Source organism: Sorex araneus, chromosome 3 (assembly GCF_027595985.1).
Source record: "Sorex araneus isolate mSorAra2 chromosome 3, mSorAra2.pri, whole genome shotgun sequence".
Taxonomy (NCBI): domain Eukaryota; kingdom Metazoa; phylum Chordata; class Mammalia; order Eulipotyphla; family Soricidae; genus Sorex; species Sorex araneus.
In genome coordinates, this window is record NC_073304.1 from 226,637,845 (window position 1) to 226,665,736 (window position 27,892).

General features: G+C 51.2%; 2 protein-coding genes across 12 annotated transcripts in view; one reads left to right on the forward strand and one right to left on the reverse strand.

Moving 5' to 3' along the window:
• Positions 1 to 719: 719 nt before the first annotated feature.
• Positions 720 to 4,778, forward strand: C3H17orf58 (chromosome 3 C17orf58 homolog). Of its 3 annotated transcripts, XM_055130753.1 has the most exons (4): positions 720 to 931; positions 2,662 to 3,153; positions 3,292 to 3,483; positions 3,926 to 4,778. In XM_055130753.1, exons 1-4 carry the CDS (start codon positions 856 to 858, stop codon positions 4,114 to 4,116), a joined length of 951 nt encoding a protein of 316 aa, XP_054986728.1. In that variant the 5' UTR covers positions 720 to 855; the 3' UTR covers positions 4,117 to 4,778. The 3 variants fall into 3 exon arrangements, with proteins under 3 accessions (XP_054986728.1, XP_054986729.1, XP_004618014.2); XM_055130754.1 differs by lacking the exon at positions 2,662 to 3,153 and having other exon boundaries at positions 750 to 931; positions 3,289 to 3,483; XM_004617957.2 differs by lacking the exon at positions 2,662 to 3,153 and having other exon boundaries at positions 752 to 931.
• A 2,865-nt stretch (positions 4,779 to 7,643) lies between these two features.
• Positions 7,644 to 27,892, reverse strand: part of BPTF (bromodomain PHD finger transcription factor) — a 142,445-nt gene continuing 122,196 nt past the window's right edge. For 8 of the 9 annotated variants that reach the window (XM_055130748.1, XM_055130747.1, XM_055130746.1 and 5 more), the window contains 6 exons: positions 23,362 to 23,684; positions 20,402 to 20,575; positions 19,447 to 19,639; positions 18,547 to 18,631; positions 16,660 to 16,846; positions 7,644 to 10,538 (listed from right to left, as the gene is read on the reverse strand). In XM_055130748.1, coding sequence (XP_054986723.1) covers positions 10,502 to 10,538; positions 16,660 to 16,846; positions 18,547 to 18,631; positions 19,447 to 19,639; positions 20,402 to 20,575; positions 23,362 to 23,684 — 999 coding nt within the window. In that variant the 3' untranslated portion in view covers positions 7,644 to 10,501. Of the gene's footprint in view, positions 10,539 to 10,566; positions 11,311 to 16,659; positions 16,847 to 18,546; positions 18,632 to 19,446; positions 19,640 to 20,401; positions 20,576 to 23,361; positions 23,685 to 27,892 lie in introns of those variants that run through there. The other variant, XM_055130744.1, reaches the window with a different exon arrangement.

Consider the following 27,892-nt stretch of genomic DNA (forward strand, 5'->3'; position numbering starts at 1 on the left):
CCGCTCAGTGCTCAGTCTCCCCTTCCTCCGGCCTCAGTGCTCAGTCTCCCCTTCCTCTGGCCTCAGTGCTCAGTCTCCCCTTCCTCTGGGCTGGGAGGCGGCTGAAACGAGGGCAGGAAGCGGGGGTGGGTGGGCAGACCCCCGTGGCGCCCGTTGGGAAGGCCGTTTCTGTTCCGTGTGCGGAGTCAGCTGGAGAAGCCCCCAGCACGGAAGGAGTTTATTCGTCTGCACACCCGGCCGGGCCTTCACTCCCTTTTGTCACCGAGCCCCGAGACACCTGGACTCAGCCAACCAGAGGAAGGAGAAGAAAAGTTGCATTGACGAGGCTCGCCCCTTGCTGTGTCTAGACAGCAACATGGAATTTATAGGAAAATAGATCAATGCCGCCCAGGGCGCCGAGATTTGATTTCTCTCGAGCCACCGGCCGGGGTGGGGGTGGGGTGGGGGGATTTCTGCCTTCTGGAAGGAAGCCCCTCGGCCGCCCCAGCTCTGGCCATCTCGGCTCCGGCTGGACCTGGGCGGAGTGTCCCCTACTTGGCGGCGCCCACCCGATGCTCTCCCCCGGCCCGCGGCTCCCCGCGGCCTCCCGGAGCCCGCGCACCCCACCGTGGTGCCGAGTCCAGGGCTGGGACGGCCCCGCTGCCCCCGACCCCGCCGGCCGCAGGACAGATCTGGCCACGTGCTCGCCCCCCGCCGGCGGCCGTGCGCTCTGGCGGGAGCTGGGAGAGAGACTCCCCTTTCCCCCCCCCGCCGCCCCAGGCTGCCCCTCATTAGCATGAAGCGGGGTGGGGGTGTGGAGGAGGGGTGCGGGGGGAAGAGCGGCCGCCCGAGAGGCTGGGCGGCGCGTCGGCGAGAATGACAGCTCGGGCGTTCTGGCTGTTCTGCCTGCTCGCGGGCTCCTCTCCCGAGGCCCCGGCGGCGGCGAGCAAAGGTGAGCGCGGGCCGAGCCCGCGGGGATGCGCGGATGCGCGGATGCGGGGATGCGCGGATGCGGGGACCGGGGGATGCGGAGGGGGGGCGGGGAGGCGGGGAGGCGGGGTCGGCAGCGGGGCGGACGCGCGCTCCAGGTCCCCGGGGGTCCTTCCTGAGCTCTGGACGCAGCCGTGTGCGACTCCAGGTCCGCTTCGAGACGCTTCTCCTCCGGCGCGCGCAGGAAACTTTGCATGTTAAGGACTTGGCGGGGTCGCGGCGCGGGGAACGGGGTCCACAGGGGGGCCCCCCGCGCTGCGCGCCCCCCAGCCCAGGACGGCGGGCGCAGGGACCCCGCCAGAGATTGCGCCGAAGGACCGTTCGGTTCCCAGGTGCCCGGGGAAAGGGGGACCCGGCGGAGGGGCGTTCCTGCCCGCCTCGCGCCCGGGGGGCTGCGGGATGGGCCGTCTCTGGGAAAAACGGCCTCGGCAGCGCGCGGCGCCCCCGACTTCGGGTTATTTTTCCACATGGAAACGGAATGACTCCAGCGGCATTTCACCCAAATATCAGGCGATCTTTCCCATGACAACAGATGGCGATATCTATGGGGAAGCAGTTGTGAGGTCAACAGTTGACAGTCAGGAATTGGACGGTCACCAGGCCTTTATTCAGCTGTGTAGGGGACAGCCGGAGCGTGAGTCAGAAAACAACTCCTGGGGGGTGTTTAAAAAATCAGCTGTAACCGGCTCCGACGGCTGCCGTTTGCAAGACTGTTATCTTGGCTGGAGAATCCCCCGAGGTGTGTTGGCAAGAGTTATAAAGGGGTGAACCGAGCTTTCCCGTGCCAGAGCAGGACAATGCCGCAAGTGGCCCTTGAAACTAGGGGAAGAGAATCAATAACGACGTGCTGGTGGGCACTGGGACCCAGGCACGCGAGGCTGAGATTGTGTAACTGGCAGGGAAACCCGCCCGGTCTGCTCTGCAATCAGGCTGAAGTTTGCGGCGTGAGGCTGGGCCGGGGGCCGGGGGCGGCGCGCGGGGGGCGGGGGCGTCGTTCATGATTTCAAGAAGAGAGAGAAAGTTTTCATTCCGAACCGTTCAGAAACTTTTCCCCTCTGCCCCACGAGGAGGAAATGTACGCGATGCTGTTTTTTGTTTTTTTATTTAATACTTGCTTTTAAAAATCTTTCTGAATCGCGGGTTTGCTCCTAAGTGGTGTCCAAGAAGCCAGATTAAAAAAAAAAATCCACTCACCAGCCCTGGATTTTGCAGCGACCAAGATGACAGTGTAAACACGGATGGGAAAGCCAAATAGTTGTGTTGTCAGGGGCGCTGAAACAATTAGGAGAACCTGTAATACGAGACCTCCCCTCCCTGCGCGCCCCCCCAACCCCTTTTTTCTGGCTGCTTTCTCAACAAAACTGTAAATAGCCCGAAAGGCGGATGTTTATATATATATTAAAGAAAGGGCAAGAAGGGTTTGTTATTCAAGCCGAGTTGTCAGAGATGTTTAGTCCTAAAACAAATAGGTGGGGGCGGTTCTAGAAGCTATAGATTTGCGAAGGATCTTGCACACCACGGGACGTTCCCATCGGGTCCCCCGGTCCTCCGAGGCAAGACCCTTATCGCCGTCGACCAAGGGGGCCCCCGACAAACATGCACCCGTCGGGCAGAAGCGGCCGGCGCCCCCCCGGCCCCCCATCCCGCGGCGCCCCTCACGGCCTCTCCGCTCTCCCCTCTGCTTTCCCGCAGCCTCGCCGCCGCCCCCCCACCGGCAACCCGACCCCGGCGGCGGCCCGGGCGCGCAGTCGACGCCGGGCCCGCGGGCGCAGGCGGTCCCCGAGCCCCCCGGCCGCGCCTGGCCCGACCCGCGGCCCCGGAAGCCTCGGCCGCCCGCCGAGAACCGGGCGGGTGTCCGCGAGGCGGCGCGCGCGCCCGCCGGCCCGCCGAGCCCGCGCCTCGCGCAGGCCGAGAACCAGCCGTCGCCGCGCCGCGCGCGCGCCCGAGCCCCGCCCTTCCCCGCCGCTCGGCCGCGCGCGCGCGCGCCCGAGGCACCCGCCGGCCCCGCCCACCCCAACCGGCCTCGCGCGCGCGCCCCCGAGGCGCCCGCCGGCCCCGCCCACCCCAACCGGTCGCGCGCCGCCGCGCCGCCGCCGCCGCCGCCGCCGAGCGCCGCCGAGCCCTGCGCGCGCGCCTGCAGCGCGGACCCCGAGGAGCGCGAGGCCTTCTGCGCCAGCGAATTCGGTGAGCCCGGCCCGCCACGCGCCCCTGCACCGCCCACCCCACGCGGGAGGTGCGGAGGCGCGCAGGGGAGAGGGAGAGAGAGAGAGAGAGAGGACCCGAATGTCACGCGTGCCTCCCGATCCTTTGTTTTGAAAGCAGCGGTGAATGGAATCGTGCAGGATGTGGACGTGCTGGGAACGGGCATCCGCCTGGTGACTCTGCTGGTGGACCGGGACGGGCTGTACAAGATGAACCGCCTGTACTTCACTCCGGACGGGTTTTTCTTCCGAGTGCACCTCTTAGCCCTGGATCCCTCCAGTTGCAATAAGCCATGCCCAGAGTTTAAACCCGGTATTGAACCTGACCTGACCGCCCGCTCTTCTGTGTGCTTTAAGCCACTCTCTGGAAGTGGGGTGCCCCGGTTCACCGTCCCTATCGGTACCCCAGATTCCCTTCTTTGGGGGTGGGGTGGGGTAGGGATCGGAATTGCCGGTGCTTAGACCACAGGTGTCATCGCGGCCACTCCGGCTTGGCCTTCTGCAGCCGCGCCCCGTTACATCCGCGCCTCTGGCCCACCGAGGCCGCGGGTGGGTAGGTTGAGCCCCAACAGGCAGGTGAGCGGTTAAAGGCTGTTCCCACCTGTTGCCTGTAGGTTTCCTGTCTGATTTTTTAACCTGTGCAGCCCGATGAAGCCTCAGGCTGCAGCTTTTCTCAAAGGCTGCGCATCTGATCGTCCCGTGCCCCGCTCCCCCCGCGAGACACTACTGATAGGCGTTTCTGTGACTCTCCCCAGGCAGCAGGTACATCGTGATGGGCCACATCTACCATAAGAGGCGGCAGCTGCCTGCAGCGCTCTACCAGGTCCTGCGAGGGCGCGTCCGGCCGGGAGACGGGCTGCTGAGACGCAGCAGCAGCTACGTGAAAAGATACACCCGCAGGCGGGACGGGCAGGTGCAAGGGGCCGTCGGCGCCCCGTGCCTCTGAGCCCCGCCGCCCTGGCCGCGCCTGGCTCCAGAGACAGGCCTCGGGTCGGACAGCGGGGTCCTCCTTTCGCACAGGGCCCAGGGCCGGGGAGGAACGGGGTCGTGTCGTTCCAATTCTGACCTCGAACTGGACACTTAGCACACGCTCTTAACACGGAAGACGGCTCTGCCTCTGCCATGACACAGCTCAGATAACTGACCTGTCCAGTTAACAGATCACGGCTTCGTGTTGTTTATTTTTTATTATTTTAATTTAAATACATTCTCCAGTAGAAATAGTTCACAAAAAAAAACATTTCCTTGATTTGAAATATACAACTTTGAATCGTTTTTATAGCATGTATCAAACCAAATTTTATACTCAAAGCATCACATGTTCAATTCTGTACAAACAGTAAGTGCACTAGTCAGAGACATGTTTGAAGTGTCATTTAGATCAAACGCTAGGTCAGAACCCAAGACAAGTACTGAAGTTTTACACTGAAGGCATACTAAAAGTTTTAATTCAAGTGAAATATTACTCAAACAAGTGTTATGGATGTATCAAAGTGTAAGCTATAGTTAATTTTCATGCTGTCCCAATTCTAGAAACTTATGTGTGTCAATCTGGAAACTATCCCAGTGCTTAAATATATTCTGGGCATATCTGATGTCATTTTTCTATTAAGACCAAGTATCGTGTTTATGTTTGTAAAGCAGTAAATCTTGCCTTGAAATTAGATCTTGGATGCACCTGGTTCTTTTAGCCTCAGTAAGCCACTAAAGTTTGGGAAAACGGCATTCTCAGACTCACTCCCAGAGCTCTGTGGTCAACCCACGGAGGAGTGTGTAGGGACGAGAGAATTGTTACGGGCTCCCCAGGAGGTGTGAAAAAGACTTAATCACTTGCTGGATGCAATTCTGAGGTTTTATGCCTGAGGCCACTAAGACATCAGCAATTTTTTTTTGTAAGACCAAATTGTCAACAGGTATTGATAACCCTTACCTAGCTGAAGATTACTACCTTAAATTTAAAAAGGTCAAATGCACTGTACTGAAGAAAAACAGCCTGGAGCGAGGGAGATGGCTCCCCCGGCTGGGGTGCAGACTTTTGGAGCATGAGCTGAATTTGGCTCCAATCCCACGTGATCCCCCCCACCCCCCTCAAGCACTGCTGAGGGCAGACCAGGGACATTTTCTGGGGGTTCAGAAAATGAAAAATTCGGAGAGCCTATTTCGTGTCAGAGATGTGCTGAGGGAATGAGTGCGGTCTGTGCTCTTTTGAGGGTCACAGAGGCAAACGGTACCTTGGGATCCCCCTAATCCTCCCAGGACCGCCGGGAGCCCAGAAAGGAGCAGGTTCAAACAGCAGATGATTCAGTGGCTTCTCCGGGCATCAAGACACCAACCCTTGAAAAAGTGTCTGCCATGAATAGAAGAGCTTGTGGGCTAGTTTTCTTTCTCTTGGCCGGGGGTGGGGGTGCCCTCCAAACAGTATTTCGGTAGAGTGTCACGTGGTGGTGCCAGGTTTGAACTTTGGGCTGCCGCTGCAAAACAGTCCTTTAAGCCATCACCCTGGTCCTCATTAGTTTTAAGAAAAAAAAAATTGATTCATATATGAAAGCACCAGTCACAAAAGTCAAAACCCGGTTTCCTCTCCCCACCAGAAATTGAAGCCAGGGCCTCACCTATCCAAAGCAGTGTTCTGACCACTGAACCACGTCTCCAGCTAGGGAGTAGTTTTTACTTATTTGATTATTTTTGGGCCACCCTGGGCAGTGCTCAGAGCTTACTCTTGGCTCTGTGATCAAGGACCTTTCCTTACGAGCTTGGGGTGCCCTCCGGGAGCTGGGATCAAACCCAGGTTTGCAGCGTGCAAAGCCAGCCCCCTCCCCGCTGGACTATCACTCTGACCCTAGGGAGTAGTTTTTTTAAAATATAGAAAGTTAAGTGATGATCCTGAGTGTGGGGAAAGTGATAAAAATGGCCAAGCAAATACATTATTGGTTGGCTGCTCAGATACTGGAGTAGAAAGAGGAGTAATAAACAGTTCTGACAGAAAAGGAAAGAGAAACCATCTGCATAGAATCCTGAGATTTAGAGTTCAGTTGATTTGCGAATACTGTTTGAGAAATTTTACACACACACACACACACACACACACACACACACACACACACACACACACACACAGACCCCCATGTGGTCTGTGACACTTGAGGTCAGACTGTTACTATGTACATCTTGGCAAACGTAAGCGGGCCAGCTTCTAAAAATAGTTCTTTGATAAAAATTAAGGCCATCACCCAAGACCGTGTTTGCAATGAAAAATGAGATTCAGAAGAGGGTGGGTGGGTGGGTGGAGGGGTGTACCCCAAGGCAGGGAGCAGATCTGCTAATCCCAGGGCAGGCAACAAATGTTACATATCGACATTCCAATGTTCACTCAGTTCCATGTGTACCATTAAAACATCAAAAACAACAAGAGCACCCCCACAACTTTCTTCTGTTTCTTGGACCACACCTGGCAGTGCTTGGGGACTCGCCCTACGTCAGGGTTACAGGCCTCCTGCATGCCAAGCACATGGTCAGCCCACTGAGGCGTCTCAGCCTATAATGTTGAATGTCATGGAAAACTTTACTTAGTAAATGAATAGCAGTGAATCATTTCCCCCCGGAGACTCTTCTTTCTCAGTGCATGTGTCTGTACTCCAGAGACTAAATGATACGTGCACACGTAAGAGCCACCTTACTATAATCATATAGTTGCCTCCAAGAGTCTCAATAAGGATCATAGCTCACTAGGATACATGTTTCACATATAGGAGGCCTTGTCTTTCTCTCAAATAAAATTCAAAGGGAAAATATTTTGGGGTGGTTGACTAGGGTTTTCCGGTCTTTTGGTATTTTTGGCACTGCTTTGTTTTTATTTCTCTTAAAATAATTTATTTCTCAGTGCCAGGAATCAAGCCCAAGCCCAGGGCCTCACGCATGCAGAGCAAGTACCCCACTGCTGAGCTGTGTCCAGGCCTTGGCCTTGAAAGCATCTTTCAGATGTTGATCAAACACGATGACCAACAACGGACCTGCCCTGCGGAGCCCACCAGCAGCCTTAGGCCTTTATTGGTTCAGGAATCAGCAACTCTTGCAACTGAACTTGGTCCAAATCGGACAAGGGGTGGGTGATCTTCTAAGTCTTTTATTTTTTTCTTCTCCTTTTCTAAAGCATTTTATTCTAGGTATTACCTAGAAATACCTCCAAGTAGAAATATTCAGTATTTATCAAAAATACTTCTCGGCTGGTCCACGTCGTCCAAGTACTCCCAGGACCCTGCCTCGCCCATGAGATAGCACTATTTTCATTTTAAATACCAGAAACCGGAAACCGAGGGGTAACAGCCTTAGTTACTAAACAGATGCTCCGTGGTCCATGGAGCTCTGTGAAGCTCCGTCTTTACGTGTGTACAGATCGACAAGGCCACCTGGCTAAGTCTTTAATATCAGAAACACAACGATGCTGGGAGTTTGCCTAATAGAAATGAACAGAAATAAGGAAAGCACTTTTATTTGCAGATTCTAGAAGGAAAATTACAAACAACAGCAAATCTCAGTGTCTTTAAATAACATTCAAGACCATTTGCAATATAAAAAGGTAATTGTTTACTTTTAAAAATAGCTCTCTGAAAATTCACAATTTTTAAAAACCTACTGCAGGACATTAACTAAAATACAAATCCCACAGAATTTGGATAGGAGAAAAAGGCTTACCGATATGAAAATACTTTTTATGAAATGATTTCCAAGGCTTTCGAACTTGGCAGATGAAGGTAACAAGCATTAAAAATACTTTAAAGCCAAGGACATCTATTGCTGCAAATGAAATAGATTTACAAGCCCAAAGACTAGTAGAATAATCCTAACAGTATCACAAATGTGCCTTCTACTGTTTGGACTACTAATAGCAAAATTGCTGTAATATGTATCTCTTAAGGAATAGCAGAAACCAAAGAATATTCATCGAAGAGCAGGGTTTTGAAACTTATTTTCAAACTATGGTTTAAAAGAATGTATTGAAAGGTTGCTTTTTAAATACTAAAGCTCTGTAGTTGGTAAAATTATAAATGTTTTTGTCTTTTATCTGGTGACAGAAATCGCAAAAGCTTTATCACACGGAATCAACATCTTTACCACATGGAATCAACATTTTCCTGATGTGAGAATTTCCATAAAATTTACTTTTTGGTACAATTTGACAATACCAACAGCTACAGAAAATATATCAACCAACCCATTATTGTTTCATTAGAAACTGCACCAAATCCAATGTCAAAAACATTAGTTTATTTTTCTAGGTTGAAATGTCCTATTCCATACAAAAAAGAATTGCTGTTAGACTTTGCCACAATCTGTTAAAAACACAGCAATCTATTGCCTACATGTAAGAAAATTCTGGCTGCAACAAGTTTTAAAGGAGTAAGTCCAGGGCCATCTCTAGGTCTACAGAAACTGTGGCGTGGGAGATGTTCTTAATTCATTAGAAAGTACAATTCTTGCATCAGCATAGTGCATACATAACAGGGGATTTTTAATTTAAGTAAAAGGACAGAATAACCTATTTTGGACTACTTCCATCTTAGTATTTGAACTTGTTTGCATGTTTTCAGTCTCTTTAGCTGGTAATCGGAGGTTGAAGTGACATTTTTATTTACAAAAAGGAATGGGTTCGAATTAGGTATAATCAACCCAGAATATCCTGTCTGCCTGCAGCTGTAATAAGAAAGAATAGGGAGCCAGAACAGTATCTTTTAAGAAACTAAGATTTGGGAAAGGTTTTGCATAGCAGGATGATATTAGACAGAAGGAAAATAAATTTTAAAGCGATAATTAATTTCAGAACTCGGTGGCACAAAGCTAACAGGAATTAGTGCAAAAAATCTAGTATGAGTTTTGCAAAACGGCAAAAAACAATTATGGCAGATCTTACAGAAGCTATTATTACAATTCAGTGATACAATGTATGAGGTTAGAATGCTGAAGGGAAAAACATACAAAATACATTTTTGCCAGACTTTCCATTTTCCCCTTTTTCTGCTTACACATCTTTTAAAAAAATGCGTGGTGTGAGGGAACCCCAAACAACTCAACCAACAAATGGAAAAATACAAAAAAAAAAAAAAAAGTTGTCTAAAAAAATGCCCTTCCTAGAATACAAGTTAGCTGTCTGCGACTGATCCCACCTGGACTCAGAACTGCGCCGAGGAAGGAGACGCCTTATCCCGCCTCCGACTTTTTAATGAGTGGAATCAATCGATGCAACAGGATTAGCACCCCTCGAGATTTCTCTGATATGATGACAACGGGCTAGGAATCGTCAAACGAAGGGCCACTAGCATCCTGGAAAAACCCAGGTACAATCAGGTTCTACTTTCACTCGCCTCGCGCCCTCCCTGCCCCACACAGGCTTACAGAGCCATCAGCGCACATTCAAAGACACCGTCTGTGGGAGAAAGATGGTCTCCATTTATTTTGTTTCATATACATCCATAGTTGAATTTTAATACAAAAAGAAAAAAATTAGAATCTGACAAATGTTTACAAACAAGATACCTTCAAATAGATTTTACTCATTTGAGCCTGGTGCGGAGTAAATGACAAACTGTACTATTATATTCAAGGCAACTGAGTCTAATCCGACCACTGAGCCCAACCTTTATGCAAGCGTAACGCTGATCTACCGTGAACAAGAAACTCATTGTTGATTCCCAGTTTTGTGTGTCTGTCTGTGTGTGTGTGTGTATGTGTATGTGTGTGTGCGCGCACATGTATACATAGCAGCTCCTTTCATAGAAAGAAAAGACACCGAGAGGTTGTCTTGTACTTTTACCTACAGGAATCATGATAAGATACAGAAAGGATTACATGGAACTGGGGCTGGATTTTATAAGAAAAAATAATTAGCTGACAAATGAGGGCAGCGATAAAAAAGCGTCTCTTTTGCAACAATAAATAAATACAGTCAAAAGTTTCCGGTGAGACTCTAAACCAGCTTCTTCACTGAAGAGCAGATGTGGCATTTCCATGGAGTTACACTTCACCCCATAGTATCTTTTTTTTTTTCTTGCTTTCTTTTTTCTTTTTTTTTTTTCAATAACAAATTTTTCCCGCTTCTGCCACAATAGTAAAACCATTTGATCTTGACAAGATAATGGTGTCGTTGACTTTGCTTTTCCCTTGTCCGTTGGACAAAATTGGCCAAGGATATAATTGGGCTGTTATGACCAATAAAAACGCAGTTTGGGTCGGTCTTGTCAGGATTACCTGACTAAGAACATCTGGCTCCTTAATTTAAAATAGTTCAGACAACCAGATTCTTGCCGTGTTTATATGTTAGATTAACACGCTGAACTTTAAGAAGCTGTAGACTGCAGTTTGTTGTTATGAGACCTACAGAATACAGAAAAAAGGGAACAATTAAGCACCCTTCACTTTTGACAACAATGACACACGACGGGGAAGCCAAGGCCGGTCGGTCTGTGGGAAGCGGCCACGTTCACCTCCGGCAAGCGAAGAGAGGAGAGCGAGTGTGGAAAATCTTACCTCTGGTATCAAAACCTTACTGTGCGGTACACAGAGCTGACGGGAAAAAGCTATTTCTATAAAGGGTTTTCTAGTCAGGATTACAGCGCTGTGCAACCAAGGGAGGGGGGCGTCTATGAAGCGTTCCCGGCCGGGGAGAAGGTGCTACACTGTGACTGCCCTGAGGGGGGCTGGGGGGGGGGTCCTGCACGCAGATGTAGTGAGATGGAGGAAAAGAAAGAAAATTAGGAATATAGGACTATTAAAAATCACATTCTTCTCTTCAAAGTCAAAAAGTCTGCTTTCTAGTTTCACAGTTTTATTCACAACTTTTATTAGTAAACCAAATTACTGTACAGTGACCCGGACTAAGTTCAAGTACTTCCTATTGCCAAAGTGTTATATACACAGTGTTCCAGGAGTTTACAATTCTTAAAAACATTATTAACAAGTCCTCTAGCATAAAAAGTTTACTACTATGCATTTTTACAACATCAAAAATTATATTAATCTGAATTTTTTTTTTGGGTGGTGGGGGGGGGGACGGTTTTGAATTAGGTAATCACGTGGAGCAATAAAAGAATGACCCCAACATCCAGTTCTGATTCCAGTTAAAAATTCACACTAAAGATATCACAATCTGTAAGAAAAAAAAGAACACGGATGGTATGAATGATGAATTGTCACAAAGCAACTGTAATAGAAATGAAAGTAATGTGCGGGCAATGCCGAGGGTCACGGGTTAGGAATGGGGAACAGATTAAGAATGGAGCTTCCGCGGTCAGGTGCTCCTGGCCGGCTACTTGGATGTTTCCCTGTATCGGAAATGCTCTCACGGTTCTTCACATTTAACTTTGTTTCGGCAGAACTGAGCAAACTTCACTGGCTTGTGAGATAAATACAGGGAGGGAGCAAGGCACATCAAGGGAGCAGGCGGCAGCTGCAGGTGGCCCTGTCCTGGCCTGCCCAGCATGACCCTCTCTCTGGCCTGGCCCAGGCTCCTCACGGGCTCTCTTTCCTCTTGTTCCAATTGCACCTCAAGCTTTAGGCCAAAGCCTTTCCCGTATTTATTCACTTATAGGGGCGGGTGGGAGGGAAGGTCCCAAGTGATGCCCTGGGGCAGCAGGAACACTCAGCACCTGCCCGAGGCTCAATGCCCTGCAGGCCTCCAGGGAATCAGCTCTCTCTTCCTGACCTGACGGGCGGCACCCCAGAGGCCGTGTGGTACCTGGGGGTACATGCGGAGCTGGACACTTATCTGGGCATCCACAGGCCGGGCATTTGCTGAGTGCTCTCTCCGGCCTAGAGAGTTTTTTGTTTTTGGGCCACACCCGGCGGTGCTCAGGGCATACTCCTGAAGACCACGTGAGGTGTCGGGATCAACTCTGGGTGGGTCCCGTGCAAGGCAAGCGCCCTCCCCACTATCTCCAGCCCTGACACTTGGAAACCTCAGTGAGGTCTATGTGGTTAGATCTTTCCCCACTCGTCCAATCGGCTTATGATGTTTATTATTTATTTATCCTTCCTGCACCTGGCAGTGCTCAGGAATTCTTCCAGGTGGAGCTAGAGGGAGGTTATGGGGTACCAGGGCTCGAACCCGGGTCTGCCGTGTGCAAGGCAGGTTCCCTACCTGCTGTACTATTGCTCCAGCCCCTGTTTATTAACTGTGTCTTTTCTCCTCCACAATAATGTGTCTCCACAGAGTAAAAAAATTATACCACCACGATTACTTCCCCCCTCCGCTCCTTTTGGAGTCGGGAATAATGCCCAGGGCCTGGACCATGGGAGCCCAGTCTGAGGGACATGCCCCTGCCCAAAGACACACATATTTCGGGCCACCCCCAGCTGTGCTTGGGGATCACTCCTGGCAGTGCTTGGGGGGCTGTAAGTGATGCCGGGGGTGGGCTGCTCGCGAGTCCGCCCTGCTGCCTGGCCTGACCCGAGCACCCGGCACACAGAAGGGGATCAAGAACCACTTGCCGAGTCAATGACTTGTTCTGCTTTGTTCTAGAGACCTGCAGACCTGCAGCTCTCACGAGTTCTGGAAAAAGTTCTGTTAATCTTATCATAATTTTCCGTCATCTGCTGTTTGTTCTTTCAGGAATTTCCACTAGGTGAACACTGAGTACTGTCTACTGTATTTTTCTCTATTTCCAATTTCCCCGACCTTTGATGGGGGGTGGAGTGGAGAGGGGGTGTTGGGCCATATCCAGGAGAGCTCAGGGCCTATTCCTGGCCGGGCTGAGAGGTGACCCTGACCCAGGTGCCTGGGGGACCTCAAGTTACCGGGATCGAACCACCCACCATCAATGGAACACAAGCCAGGAGCCTTAACCCCGGGACTATCTTTCCAGCCATCACTTTGTTTGGTACACGAGGAAGTTGCTTGATTTTAACTTTCACTGCTTGCAACATGTCTAAGTTTCCCTTTGCTCCTATTCTGATTATTCTTATTCCTCTTCACCTCTTCCATATTTCTCTTGCACTAAGCATCTTTGTTTTTGCTTTTTCTCAACCAGACCTGACTATGCTCAAGGGCTTACCCCTGGCTCGGTGCTCAGGGCTGCATGCTGTGCCCAGGACTGAACTGGGGTTGGCTGTGTGCAAGGCAAGTGCCTAACACCCGGGACCAGGGATCATGGGGTACACCCAGGCCGCGTCCTCTCTGGCCTGAGATTTGACTAATTTTCAAATGTTCATTTTCTCTGGAATCTTTCTGATACACCGCGACCTCTCTGGGACACATCAGGTCACTCATAATTCAGAGATCCTGGCATTCTATTCTGTTTTTCGCTTTTTGGGTCACACCTGCCAATGCTCAGGGGTTACTCCTGGCTCCGCACTCAGGAATTACTCCTGGCGGTCCTGGGGGGACCCTATGGGATGCTGGAGATTGAACCTAGGTTGGCCGCATGCAAGGCAAACGCCCTCCCCAGTGTCCTGTCACTCCGGCCTCTCTGTTCCCTTTTGGGGGTTGGGGAGAGATGGTCGAGTCACAGCTGGCAATGCTCGGAGGCTACAACCGACAATGTGCTTGGGGTAGCAGCATTGGGGGTTGAACCGAGGTCAGCTGCATGCAAGGCAAGTGCCCGAACCCCTGTGGTGTTTCTCCAGGCCCCTGTTCATTCTCAGGAGTCACCAGACCAGACGGGGGCCATGTGTGACCTGCCCTCCAGGAAGGCTTGCTCAGACCGGCTTTCTCCCCTCTGTCTCAAGACCAAGGGCACTGGGGCAGGGGCACTCCCTGCTGAGGGGACAGCCCGCAATAGGACTTGCTAGCAGTGTGTGTGTGTGTGTGTGTGAGAGAGAGAGAGAGAGAGAGAGAGAGAGAGAGAGAGAGAGAGAGAGAGACGGCACTGGGGCAAGGGCACTCCCTGCTGAGGGGACAGCCCGCAATAGGACTTGCTAGAAATGTCTGTGTGTATGTCTGTGTGTGTGTCTGTGTGTGTGTGTGTCTGTGTGTCCGGCACTGGGGCAGGGGGACTCCCTGCTGAGGGAACAGCCCGCAATAGGACTTGTTAGCAGTGTGTGTGTGTGTATAAAAAAAAAATATGTGTATATATATATGTATACATACATATATATGTGTATACACACACACACACACATATATATTTATTTGCGTGTGTGTGTGTGGAGGGCGGGCGGGGGGCAGTCTGGCCTACACGCCGGTGCCCTCCACCCCCACACACCAGCGCTGCAGCCCTTCCCAGTCTACTTAGCTCCCAGGCCGCTTTCTCTCCGTCCCTGCCTAGGGTTAGTTTTGGGTTTCTCTGAGGAGAAATCAACACTTCAGTTGGGCGTTTATTTTTAGTTTATGTAAACTGACTCTCAAATACAAATTCCTGACAACCTCTGGGACAGGGCAGCAGGGAAACCGAGTGCCGGTCGGTTTCCTGCAGGGGGGACGAGGCGGAGACCCTGGGGAGGCCGCGGGAGTAAGGGGATGCCTCGGCCTCCGCCTCCCCACAACCCGCTCAACCTGTCTGTCAGGGGCGGCCCAGCCGGGTGGCCACATGGCAAATAAAGTGACTCAAAGCTGGACAGTGGTGGCAACCGTCCGAGGTAAGGCTGACAACCACGTGCCCGAAAAGGGGATCCGGGATTCAGAAACCTCGGCAGGACACCAGCGTCTCCCGCCGGCCAGCTCTGATGCTAGAAGGCTTAGAGACAAACTGTCTGTGGACCGAATTAAAGTCGAGATTTTTTTTTTTTTTTTTTTTTGCTTTTTTGGTCACACCCAGCGATGCTCAAGGGTTACTCCTGGCTCTGACTCAGGAATTACTGCTGGCAGTGCTTGGGGGACCATATGGGATGCCGGGGATCGAACCCGGGTCAGCCACGTGCAGGGCAAACGCCCTACCCGCTGTGCTATCGCTCCGGCCCCAATAAGTCGAGATTTGCCCAGAGCCAAACAAGATTCTACAACATCCCAAGGCGGCCATTCTGCTCCCTTCTCCCTTCATGACTTCTTGACTGGGGGGGGGGGGGGATATGGAGGAGGGGACACACAACACACTGTCGATGCTCAGGGGTCACTCCCGGCTCTGCCCTTAGGACTCACTCCTGGCGTTGTGCAGAGGACCTCATGGGGCTGCTGGGGATCGAACCCGGGCCGGCCACGTGCAAGGCAAGGCAAGGCAGCGCCCTCCCTGCTGTACTCATCTGGCTCTGCCCCCAGACTGGTCCTTCGCTTGCCTGCGTGTGCGGCCACACTGTGCCCAGGGGTCTCCCGGCAGTGCCCGGAAGGGCAGGCGAGGCTGGAGTCAGAGACGACTCCTGCTCGCAAGCCAGGCACCTCCCCATGTGACCTCGGTAAGAACGCGGGCTCCCTCTGCCTCGACGCGCCCAGCCAGTACCAGGCCGCCACCCTGCAATCTGCAGACACCACGAGCGCTTTCTGCCTGATCTTAGTACTGTTTTTCATTTTTCCTGGGACACACCCACTAGTGCTTGGGAGACCTGGAGGTGCTGGGGATTGAACCTGGTCTTCCTGCGCGTGCAAACCATGCAACCCAGCACTTGAGACTGCTTTCCTCATTATGTCTTACTTTTTTTTGTGTGTGTGTGTGGGGGGTGGGGGGTGGGAGGAAACACTTGGCAGTGCTCAGGGGCTACTACTGGCCCTGGGCTCAGGAATCACTCTGGCGGGCTCAAGGCATGTGCAAGCACCCTCCCCGTGGTGCCATCTCTCCAGTACCAAGAATTTTTGAGTTTAAAAACCATGACGTTGGGGGCCGGAGAGATAGCACAGCGGGTAGGGCGTTTGCCTTGCACACGGCTGACCCGGGTTCGATTCCCAGTATCCCATATGGTCCCCCAAGCACTGCCAGGAGTAATTCCTGAACATTGCTGGGTGTGACCCAAAAAAAACCCATGACGTGTGTGCCGAAAGTAGACTATAGACTGAACATGATGGCCACTTAATACCTGTACTGCAAACCGCAACACCCAAAAGGAGAGAGAGAGTAAAAGGGAATGTGCCTTCCACAGAGGCAGGGGGTGGGGATGGGATGGGGTGTGGGTGGTGGTGGGGGGAGGATACTGGGAACCTTGGTGATGGAGAATGGGCACTGGTGGAGGGATGTGTACTTGATCACTGTATGGCTGAAACATAACCAGGAAGGTTTGCAAGTCTGTAACTGTATCTCAAAAGAAAAAAAAAAAAAAAGCATCACAGTGGGGCCAGAGCCACAGTACGGCAAGCAGGGTGCTTATCTTGCACGGGACCGCCCCAGCTGCAAGCCCCGGCATCCCCATATGTCCCTGAGCCTGCTGGAGTGATCCCGAGCGTAGAGCCAGCCGTCAGCCCTGAGCACCACCAGGCGCGACTAAACGTCACACCCCCTTAAAAAAGCATAATGTTGGAGTCTTGATTCCACTTTGAGCTTTTTGATTCTAAGGTTTAAATGCTCACAGACTATGGGGATGAGAGTAACACACAGTTTGACAAACGAAATAAATCAGAACAAGGAACCCATCTGCTCACCTGCTAGCCTTGAATCCTTTCAATTTCTGTACAAAGAATGATTCAAGAACTTCTGCGCACTGGTAAAAAGGGGAGTCACTTGGATTGTAGTAACGACAATTATCAAAAATTTTGGTCATATCTGCGACAAATTCCGTCAGCTTTTCATAATATCGTTTTTGTATTCTTTCTTCCATGGTGGCGAGGTCTTAAAAACACAAAATGTAAAAACATTTCCAAGGCTTAAGTTTGTTCCAATGCAGTTATGAACAATGGTACTAAGAGCCCGAGGAAGCAGCCAGGGACCTCCCCCCCACCCCCAGCCACTACACTGAGCGACACAGCAGAAAGAACAGAGGAACACCCGCCCCCTGCCCGGGCCGCAGGCAGCTCTGAAACACAATCCGTTAAAGCATCCTTCTCAAAACTGCGCACTACTCGATTTTTCAAAAATATGAAAACAAGGGGGCAAGAGTGGTAGCACAGTGGGGAGGGCATTTGCTCCACACTTGGCCGACCCGGGATCGATCCCTGGCATCCCATATGGTCCTCGGAGCACCGCCAGGAGTAAGCCCTAAGCACTGACGGGTGTGGGAACCCCACCCCCCGAAATGTATGAAAAACAAGGAACTGTAGCACCATTCACAGACAAAGGAAAATCCAAAAATAAAAACAAAATCCTTAATTTTGGAACCTTTGTACAATGTTTTGTTCTAGTTTTTGCACCACACCCAGTGTGCTAGGGCTTACTCCTGGCTCTATACTCAGGGAGCCATAGGGGTGACAGGGATTGAACCCGGTTCCTGAGTCAAGGCAACCCTACCGCGCCTCTTCAGTCATTTTATTTTATTTTTACTGTGTAGAACAAGTGATAAGTGATCCTGACTGGCCATTCCTGGTGGCAATGATGCAAAATGCCTACATGAAATGAATGTCTGAGATAAGCTAACTGAAATAATATTAGGTCTGAGGAGGAAGGTGTACTCGCAGGGAACTGCCAGACACAATTTCCCACAGAAACGGGGCAGAGTTTTTTGGGTGAATGAGCTGAGTGCAGGCTTTGCATTCAGGAGTCCTGGGCGCTCCTTAAAGCACCGTGTGGTCCCTGCACACCAGAGACTTTAATGGCCTGAGCACTGACATGGAAGCAGCCCCTGCAGGACCCCCCCCCCCAAGAAAAAAAGAGGAAGAGGGAAAGAGCAAAAAGAAAAGTGAAAGGGAGGGGGGGAGAGAGAGAGAGAGAGAGAGAGAGAGAGAATGAATAATTAAAGGGAAAAAATAAAACCCCAGAGTTCAAAACAAGGCCGGAGGAGCATGGGAAACGCCCTGCCCTGCTGCATGCTCGGGTCAGCAGAACTGTATCTTACGAAGAATTCCACACAGCTAGAACAGATGCACTAACACAGGAAGACAAGGATGGAACATTCCAGCTCACACCCTCAGCTGGTTCAGCTGAGGGGAGTTGTCCCTCTACTCCCTAGAAACGTTCCTGTCCCATGAGCACACGCCCACGGGCACCCAGTGTTGTTCGTTTCAGGCTGCGCCCGGACAGCTGCGGGCCCAGGGAGCACTCCCGAGGGGGGAGTCGGGGGATCGGATCCGGGTGGGCCACATGCAAGGCAGGCTCCCTGCCCACTGTGCTCGCTCGCCAGCCCTGGACGTTTATCCTGGGTGTGGCCCCGACACCCCCGAGCCCTCCAGAGGGCAGTGCCTGAGGGCAGCTGGGTGGGCGCCACCGAAAACCCAATCGACACGCGCCCCACTGAGCCTCAAAGGAACCGCCCCGTCCTGCGCTCCCGCCAGCCCTCACCGCACAGCCCCACCACCCACCGAGAACAGTCTGGAGGGGGAAAATGGACCGTCTCCTGGGAATTCTGCACAACCTCTGTGTTGGGTTCAAGGACTTACCCATAGGTTCCTTAATAACCCCATAATAATCTGGCGCGTCATTAGGATCCACGGGTTCGAGGAAAGGCCAGGCCATCTTATGGGCCTGTAATGAAACAACAACCGTGCAAGGGAAAAGCACCATGATTATCCGAGGTAAACATCTGAATTCCATCGAGAGCTGCGGTTACTGTGTCAGCGCGCACCCCCCCAGGGTCAGTTAAAGACACCCGTACCAGAGGCTTCTGGTCTAGCCACAATTTATGTCAGATGAAGACGCTCTACAGGAATGGTCTTCAAAGGGTGGTCTGAGGACCTCGTCTGCCTGGGGAGGAGCTGGGGCCTGGGAGCCGAGGACTCTTTCCTCTGGCCGCCTGACCCGGTGGGCGTCAAGCCCACAGCCAGGCGGATTGTCTCTTTAAGTAAACCTTCCAGAGGGGCTCTGACCCACGGTGTGCACAGCGGGTAGGGTGCTCCCTTGCACGTGGCTGACCCGGGTTCGATCCCCAGCATCCCATAGGGTCCCCCGAGCACTGCCAGGAGTAATTCCTGAGTGCAGAGCCAGGAGTAACCCCTGTGCATCTCCAGGTGTGACCCAAAGAGGAAAAAAAAAAAAAAAAAGAATCTCTTCTCAAGACGCAGCCTTCTCCCTCTGCAATAGCCTGAAATTCCTTTAGGCAGCTTTCCTTTCTCTTCCTTTAAATAAAAATTTTTTACTTCACAAACCCCCTCCCCCGCCAAAAAAAAAAACAAAACACCCAACTTAGTGGACCAGGAGAGGGCTCAGCAGTCCTGATGGAACCGAGTCTAACCTCCCGAGCACTGTGTGAAAGAGTCCGTGCCCTCCCCTGCTTAGAACAGCCCGGCTGGAAGGCAGGCTTGCCCGGGGAGCCCGGGGCCCGCCGGCGGGGCCTCCCGTACCTGCAGGGAGCGCAACACCCTCTTCAGCCCTTCATAGTCCTTCTCCGTCAGGGGCGTGAGCACTGTCATGGCATCCTCTGTGGACTGGCACTGCGGGCAGACGTACTCGTCAATGAGCTCTGCCTCGCTCTGCAGGATGCCAACGCAGCGCCCGTGGTACCAATTCTGACACCGATCGCAGCCAATATAGAATCTGCAAGTTCCGAAATGGAAACGTGAGTCCAAAGCAGGCTGGGGCGGGGGGTGTCCCCAGATGTACTTTTAAAACTAGTCAAACATGCACCTGAAAATGGCCTAGCCCGGGGATCTCAAATCGTTTTAGTATTATAGCAGTTTCATCGACACTCTTGCAGACATTCCAATGAGCTCATTTAATATTTCTGATTTGAGAACAGGTATTAAACATTTACGAAGAACACTGTGTATATAGTATTGGAGAAACCAATTTGAAGAAAGTGCCAAACACTGGATTGACTTTAAAACTCAAGACAAAGCCTGGTATCTTTCAACTCATACCATATCCAGTGGGTAGCGGATACTGGCCACCCAACAAGGAATTCGACAGCGTGAAAGCTAGTAACAGTCTCAGAGCCGTACCGTTAGTGTTTTGCTAACCTACGATGAAACACCATTTCAAACACGGATAACATCCAAACAAGTTCGGCTATCTTAATCTCATTAATTTCGATGTTGCATAGTGAAGAACCAGGTCTACCATTCAGCCGTATTCCCCACCCCCGCCCCAGCGCATCTCACACATTCACTAGGAAGAAACATAAATTTTGAAGGGGAGGTAAAGAGGGAAGAAGAGAAAAAAAAATACCGAAAAGGAATTTGTAATGTAAGTGTATAATATATGCAGAAAAAAATGTTGCTTTTTAATAAAAAATAAATAAGCAGTCAGAGCAATTCGGCTTCCTAAATTATTAAATATGATGCTCTTATCAGAACTCACTGTGACTCATCATAAGGTGTTCTGCAGATACAGTACAATTCCTCACTGCTGCCCTCTTGTGCCCGTTTACAATCATTACAGATGTACACATCCATTTTCTTAGCCTCCTTTTCTGTGATGCCAACACATTCTCCATGATACCAGTTAGTACAAAGATCACAGCCAATATAGAACCTAAAAGCATTCACAATGAAAATGACAATGTAATTGTCATTTTGAGCTGCATGGTACTTAATTCTGTCCTCTCTGCCACGATTCACTTTCTTACGGGGTAACGTTCTGCAATGAGTCATCTACGTATCTCTACGCATCCGATCTGTCTACCCCTGACACACTGCAGCAGCTGACGCGGGCCCGCGTGTGGGAACATGAAGGCACTCACACCGATTTCAACAAGAACACTGTGTCGTGAAAGGTGGGTCTTGGAAACATACTGAAAACATACTGGAATTTGAAAAATGAACAACACACGGATGGTAATGCCTCTCTCATCATGAATGTGTGTAAAACTGGAACAGGCACACACACACAAACAAAAAAAAAAAAACCAAAGTCACGGAGTCAAGGACTTACATCTGTCAAACCTATGCCACAGAAGCCATTGCAAGTTCGGGGCTATTTTTAGGTAGGTTTGAAAATGTATCGCACGGTGTGAATCTGAAGACGAAGCAAAGCGCAGACACCAGGTAGAAGTTATGCTACAAGGCACATGCACATCAGCCAGGTGTGGATACATGGGCAGGACAGGGGATGGAGGAGAAAACGAAGAGTGTTACATGGAGTAAGTGATGACCTACCTAATTCTCTAAAAGAATAGTAGGATTTAACTGTAGCGGGTGACAAGGGGGGGGGTCAGGTTTTCAGTCAATATGACACGTGCAGTGATGGGACGGCTCGTGTGTGACCGGGGCAGTAAAGGAGGAGCAGGGATGAAGCAGCCGCCCGAGCTGGGAGCAGGGCGAGGGGTGTGGAGAGCGGGGGGGGGGGGGGGGCAGCGAGCACCAAGCACTGCGGGAGGACGGAAGGAACTCGAGCCCGGCAGCGGACAGCGACCCTTGAAGACCTTAGGGACAGGAGAGCCAACTGACAGTGCAAAGCGCCTCTGTGAGCAACAGTGTCTCGGAACAGGCTGGCGAGAGCCGGGGGCAGCATCGCAGCCAGGAAGCAGGAACATCAGGCAAGTGGCGGGGGCAGGCGGACGCCATCGGTTCTACCGTTGGGGGGTGGTTCTCGGTGGGGACACTAAGGTGAGCCTGAGGGCACAATACACGGCTGTGTGGTCTGTGCAGTGACCCACTCCCTGGCAGGGTGACTGCCCGACTGGCACTGCTGGGGACGGGGCTCGGCGGGATTGCGTCTGCTGTGTTCACTACCTAGGCAGAGTGTTCTGGAAGGAAGTTCAGAACCTGAGTTTCAAGGTCATGATTCCCAAATTATCCTTTGTGGGGAGAGGCCTCTATAACATACGTCCAAAAAAAAAAAAAAAAAAGAAAAAAAAAAGAAAAAGAAACGAACTCATTCCAACTGGAACAGTGAGTATATGACCCTGGTACACTGAAATGCTAATGGTGACAAACTGAAAAAATAGGAAACATCCACAAAATGAGGAGGCAATCCGAATAGAATGATCATGTGTACATGTATACCTCATTTTATGTCACTCAGGTATTATCAATGAAGGTGCAATGAATAGGCCAAGAAGTCTCGATACTTAAGGAAATTTCATAAGCATATTTTGTGCAAACACCTACATGATTTTTTATAGATGTCACTTTGTTTTGGTCTGAATTCTTGAGTTTATTTTTCTTAAAATGAGGCACACTTGTATTAGACTAAGTGAAAAATCAGTTAATAAGGTTTCACTTTTTTACATTATGTTTAATCATAACAGAGCAAGAAATGAAGAGTGAAGATGCCTGAACAGACTTAGGTCTCATTCCACACGCAGCAGATCTGCCCACTGTCAGTCTGGGCCTGGCACTTGCCAGCAAATGGTCAATTAAGTAGCATGACGAGTGCAGCTTCCGCACTGCATCAATAAGGAAAGCACAATTTTGCTTTATAAATTGTTTTGGTATCTACTTAAGGCATCTAAACATTCCAAACTTGAAATCATCACATCTTAAAAAATACAAATAAGCATTTTTTTGTACAATAAAAGCATGATTTACTTTAGGTTTAAAAAAGCTAGTCTAGTTCAAATGGGAGCTAAGTGCTTAGCTGGAGGATAATAACAATAAAATATAAAAACGCTTATGGATTAGTGACCTTAAAGATCTGTCACCAAAAAGAAGTTAAAATTTGTCAAAAACAGCCTGGAGCTGCCGTGCTTCTCCAAGTCAGGAGTGTCAAACCTGAGGAATTGGTGAAAGGAACAAACACACTGGCACTTTTCTGACTTTCGTCCCCAGTAGTAAAGTGGGAAATTCCACAAAAATGTCAAGTGTCTACTATTGCAATGCAAATAACAGGATTCCAAAATTAAATCACTTAAAACAAACAAACACAGGCAAAAACCAAAAAGCCAAAAACAAAACCAATCTGCCCAAGTGCAAACCTCTCCCAGCATTTAGTCGGGGAGCCCGTGGGGTCGCAGGGAAGCAGAGAGCTCCCGACAGACCCCAGAAAGGCGGCTCCCAGCTGTTGCGGGCAGCAAGAGGGACACCAGTGCTGACCGAATTGTCTCCGGAGAGAAAGAGTTTGAGCAAAAGCGAGGGAGCACCAGAAAGCTTGTTTTTGACAAAGATGATGAAGGACAAACACAAATGGACACGAGCACGAGCCAGTGTTCGCTTGCCTAGTGTCACGTGGACGGGACATCGGGCAGGACTGGGAAGCGGGCAGCGCGGCCCTGGCGTGAGCTACCTCCGTGGACAGTCCCTCGGGCCGCTAGCTCTCTCCGACCCGCCCCCTCCCTCGCGCAGGACGGAGCCCGGGGCAGCGTAGCGGGACGCACTCACTTGGACTCATCGTAAGGCGTTTTACAGATGCAGTAGAGCTTCGTGTCCTTTTTGCTTTCCTTTGAGGTAGTAGAGATCATTTTCTTCTTCTTGGACTTGGAGCTGGAGTCTCTCTCCTCCTCCCGCTTCCTCTTCTGGGAAGCGGTGGGCAGCGAGGCCGTGGCCGTGGCCAGGGGGCCCGCATGCTGCGGTGGGGGGGGCGGCGGGGGCGAGGGCGGCGGGGCGGGGGGCGCGGGGGGCGCCGCGGGGGAGGTGGCCGCCACGGCGGTGGCCTGCACCATCTCCTTTTCCCTCTTAATTTTCAGGTCTCTCTTGAGCTCTTCCTGTGGTAAGGGAGGAGACGGGGCAGTCAGCTGGCGACCCGGCCACAGGCCCGGCGGCGGGGCCGAGAGGACACAGGCACTGCAGGCGGAGCCCCAGGCGACCGTGTGCAAAGACAGAACCGACACGAGAAGGTGGTCCACAGGGGAAGGTCCCACCAGGCGAGGGTCTCGGGTCCACAGAATAGACGGAGAAGACGAGGAAGGCACCAACCCTAAAGGCAACCTCGTGGGGGCAGCGAGGAAGGCCAGTGGGTGAGGCACCGGCTTGGCGTGAGCTCCAGGCCAGCAGGTATGTCCCGGGCATCGGGAGTGACCTCTGGGCACAGAGCCAGGCGGGCGCCCTGGGTGCTGCTGGCCGTGGCGCCCACACAAAAATGGAACCAAACCAAACCCCCAAAAGTAATCCTGGTGGGGAGGAGGGGTGGGACAGGGGCTGAGTTGCTTGTCTTGCATTGTGCGGATTCCAGTTCACGCCCCAGCACCAGATGGTCCCCCGAGAACTCCTAGGAGAGGCCCCTGGGAACTGCACCACGTGAAGTCCCCAAACCCAAACACACCATCACTCTTCCCCAGCTCATAAAACCGGCAATCTCCTCCCCACTCCTCCTGTGGTTTTGGGTCACACCTGGCAATGCTCAGGGCTTACACCTGGCGTGCTCGGGGACCCTATGGGATGCTGTGGATCGAACCCAGGTTGGCTGCATGCAAGGCAAGTGCCTGCCCACTGTACTATCCACCAGACCTCTTCTCCCCACTCTTTTATACCATACCTGCTACTTGGATAAGTTCATGCAGTTAAATTCAGAGGAGGTCCTAGGAGCAAATAGGCTCTTATAAAATAATTATTTAAATAAATCCCTAGACCTGGGGTGGGAGGAGGAGGGAAACTGGGGACATCGGTGGTGGGAAATGTATACTGGTGAAGGGACAGGTGTTGGAATATTATCTAACTGAAAACCAATCACGAACAACCTGGTAGCTGTGTATCTCACTGGGATTCAATAAAAATATTAAAAAAGAATAGAAGATGAAATCCCTAGACCTATCTATGAAGAGAAAAACAAGGCAGCTCAAGCGTTTGCAGGAGAATCCAGTGTTCTTTGACCCCTGAAATAAGCAGAGTTTTGACCTAGAACCTTGGTGCAGCAACCAGAACACAAAACACAAACCAATCGAAACAAAAAATGCACGTCTCCAGGAGACGTGGAAAGACTCTGTTCCTGGAAAGGGCCAAGATCGGGAACCGCTAACCGGGTACTTGGATATACTTAGATATAGGAAGCTGGGGGAGGGGGAGATCAATTGTGCAACCCCCATTCGTCCTTCCCTACTGTGGCTCAGGGGTGGAGCATGTTCCTCACACACAGAGCCTGCGTCCCCAACCACCGGATCAATGTTATTACTTCACAAGATGTATTTGTAAAGGAATGAAACAGATTTTAGAAAACTCAAGATGACCAAGATAGGGGTGGTGGTGGGGGGCGGCGACAGTGTAGTGGGTAGGTGCTTACTTAGCACGCAACTGACTGGGGTTCGATTCCTGGCATCCCACAGGGTTCCCCGAGCCTGCCAGAAGTGACCTGAGCACTGACAGGTGTGGGTAGCCAAAACCAAACCAAAACAAAAAAGATGATCAAGACACTGTGACAGGGGGACTGGAAGTAATAGCACAGCGGGTGGAAGGCGTTTGCCTTGCACGTGGCCAAACCGGGTTCGATCCCCAGCATCTCATATGGTCCCTGAGCACCACTAGGAGTGATCTCTGAGTGCAGAGCCAGGAGTAACCCCTGAGTATTGCTGGGTGTGACCCAAAAAGCTAAAAAATAAAGACACTATGACAGGTAAACACTAGTTTTTGCCGTCAAGAACACATCAACGGCTACAAACCATGAAAGAAACGGAGGAGATGAATGCCTGAACGCCTAAACTGGGAACACAGGGCTCAGGCGAGGCTTACAGGGGCCTGGGGTTAGAGCCTGGAAGGAGCCCCCGGAAGGGGTGTCGAGAGCAGGCTCCCTGGCCTGTTAGGGGGTGCGATTCCCCGGGCTTTAAGGAGACCGAGGGAAACCTCTCATTGCAGAGCAGCTGGCAAACCACACGAAAAATAACGAAAACATGAAATGCAAAAATAAAGACAGTGAATCTGAATCCACTCCAAATGATCTTGTCAAAGAAATGATGCTTCCTTTTCATCTGGGGGGGAGGGTCCCATCTGGCGGGCTCAGGGGGGCCACACATAGTATGGGGTTATGGTAAGGGGGATGCCAGGACAGCGCTTGGACCCCAATTCTCTCCCTCTACCCCTGGCCAGAGAACCGTGACGAAAGCTGTATGATCTCCATGCCTGAGACACAAGGCAGGTGCTGAGTTCTATTCAGGACAGAAAGCGGCCACCCGGCACCGAAGCCGCCCCTACACGCGTGACGAGCAGCTCTCTCTGACGCGTGTCTCCCAAGAAGATGACATGTGAAGTGCCTGACAGAACTCTTTTGGCTTTGGAGTAGGTCACTTTTGCCCTCGTATTACTTTCCCTAGGAGTGGGAGGAAACCACAGTGATCCTTTCCCTTAGTCCCCTGGGTACTCCGTGCGCTTACCCAGTCTCTCCTGCCTCCTAGGACTATTATTAATACGGTATCTGGGGCCATGCCCCACGGTGCTCAGGGATCACTCCCGGCGAGCTCAGGACCCTGTGGGGTGTTGGGGGTTGAATCGGGCCTTACCTACTGTACTCTCTCTCCAGTCGTGCACCCCCCACCCCCAATACCAATTTTATGCCTATTTCTCCTTTCTGTTTACTGAATGAACTTAACATTTTTCGTTGTTTTTTTTTTGTGTGTGTGTGTGAGGCGGCTTAGAAATAAAATGTATAATTAATGGCTTCATTATGTGCAAAATATAAATGTTGGACCAAAAAAGCAATGGAAATAACTCCTACACTTGGTGAGAAAAAAAATCAAAACAAAACAAAGGGCCAAAGAGATAGTACAATGGGTAGTGTGCCTGTCCTGCACAGCCAAACCGGGTTTGAGCTCCAAAACCGTAAGAACCACCAGGAGTGACCCCTGAATCTAGGACCAGAAGTAAGCACGGAACATCGCTGGCTGTGGCCCCCAAACCAAATAAATTAAGAGTAAGAAAATATAATGGCAAGAGGGGAACCACAGGGAAATGGTCCAAAGGGCTAGTGCTCATCCCTTGCTTTTGGGAGCCACTGGCTCGACCAGCGACACCGCAAGGTCCCCTAAGCCCAGCGAAGGGGGCTCCAAAGGTAAAGTACATGTCCTGCATGAGCAAAGCTCTGGGTTCAATTCCAGGACCTGCACAGTGCCAAAGCATTACTGGGACTGACCCCCAAATCCAAATCAAGCTGAACCAAAGAACCAGGGCCCGAGAGACTTCCTGGGTTGGCGCATGCGCACCCCACGGTCCACTACAACCAGTCGGGGAGAGATTCCTTAGCGCGATGCTGGAAGCAGGGAGGGTGTGGCTCCCAGACCACCAGCCAGAACTTAACTTTTTTTTCCTTTTGTTTTCTGAGGCACACTTGGCAGTGCTCAGGGCTTACTCCTGGCTCTGGGCTCAGGAATTACTCCTGGTGGGACTTGGGGGACCATATTGTGATGCTGGGGATTGAACCCGGGTCAGGCACACGCAAGCCACGCACCCTCCCTGCTATATACTATTGCTTGGGCCGGAACTTTCCATTTTTAGGAATTCTGGACAATAGTAAATTCTGTATCTCAACACTGATGTGTCAATTGTGACTTGTCAACTCCCCACAGCCACTCTGGCTTCTCAATGGTTAATAATCGGTCACACTCCCGCTGAACTAACAATGGGGACACGGGGTGACGGAGTCTATGTGAACTACATATTTTCTAAATAAATTTTTGTTTTCTATCTCCCGGTGCCCCTCTGAACAGTTCTCTTATTTGTTTGTTTACTAATTTCCCCACTCTGAATAGTTCTCTAAATTTATTTATTTTTGCTTTTGGCCACACGGGAGCAGTGCTCGGGTCTTGCTCTCGAGGGTTTCAGCAGATCCTGTGTGGTGCCACGGAGGGACCCCCAATTTGCCTGAGCCAGAGGCCAGCGCCATATACCCTGCACTACCACTCCGGCCCAACATAATTCATTTAAAAAATGTACGCAGGGGCTGGAGCGATAGCACAGCGGGTAGGGCGTTTGCCTTGCACGCGGCCAACCT

Coding starts and splice junctions, on each gene's coding strand:
- C3H17orf58 (XM_055130753.1), top strand. CDS start 856: ATGACAGCTCGGGCGTTCTGGCTGTTCTGCCTGCTCGCGGGCTCCTCT. Junction 932..2,661: donor CCCGGCGGCGGCGAGCAAAG/GTGAGCGCGGGC, acceptor GCTTTCCCGCAG/CCTCGCCGCCGCCCCCCCAC. Junction 3,484..3,925: donor ATGCCCAGAGTTTAAACCCG/GTATTGAACCTG, acceptor GACTCTCCCCAG/GCAGCAGGTACATCGTGATG.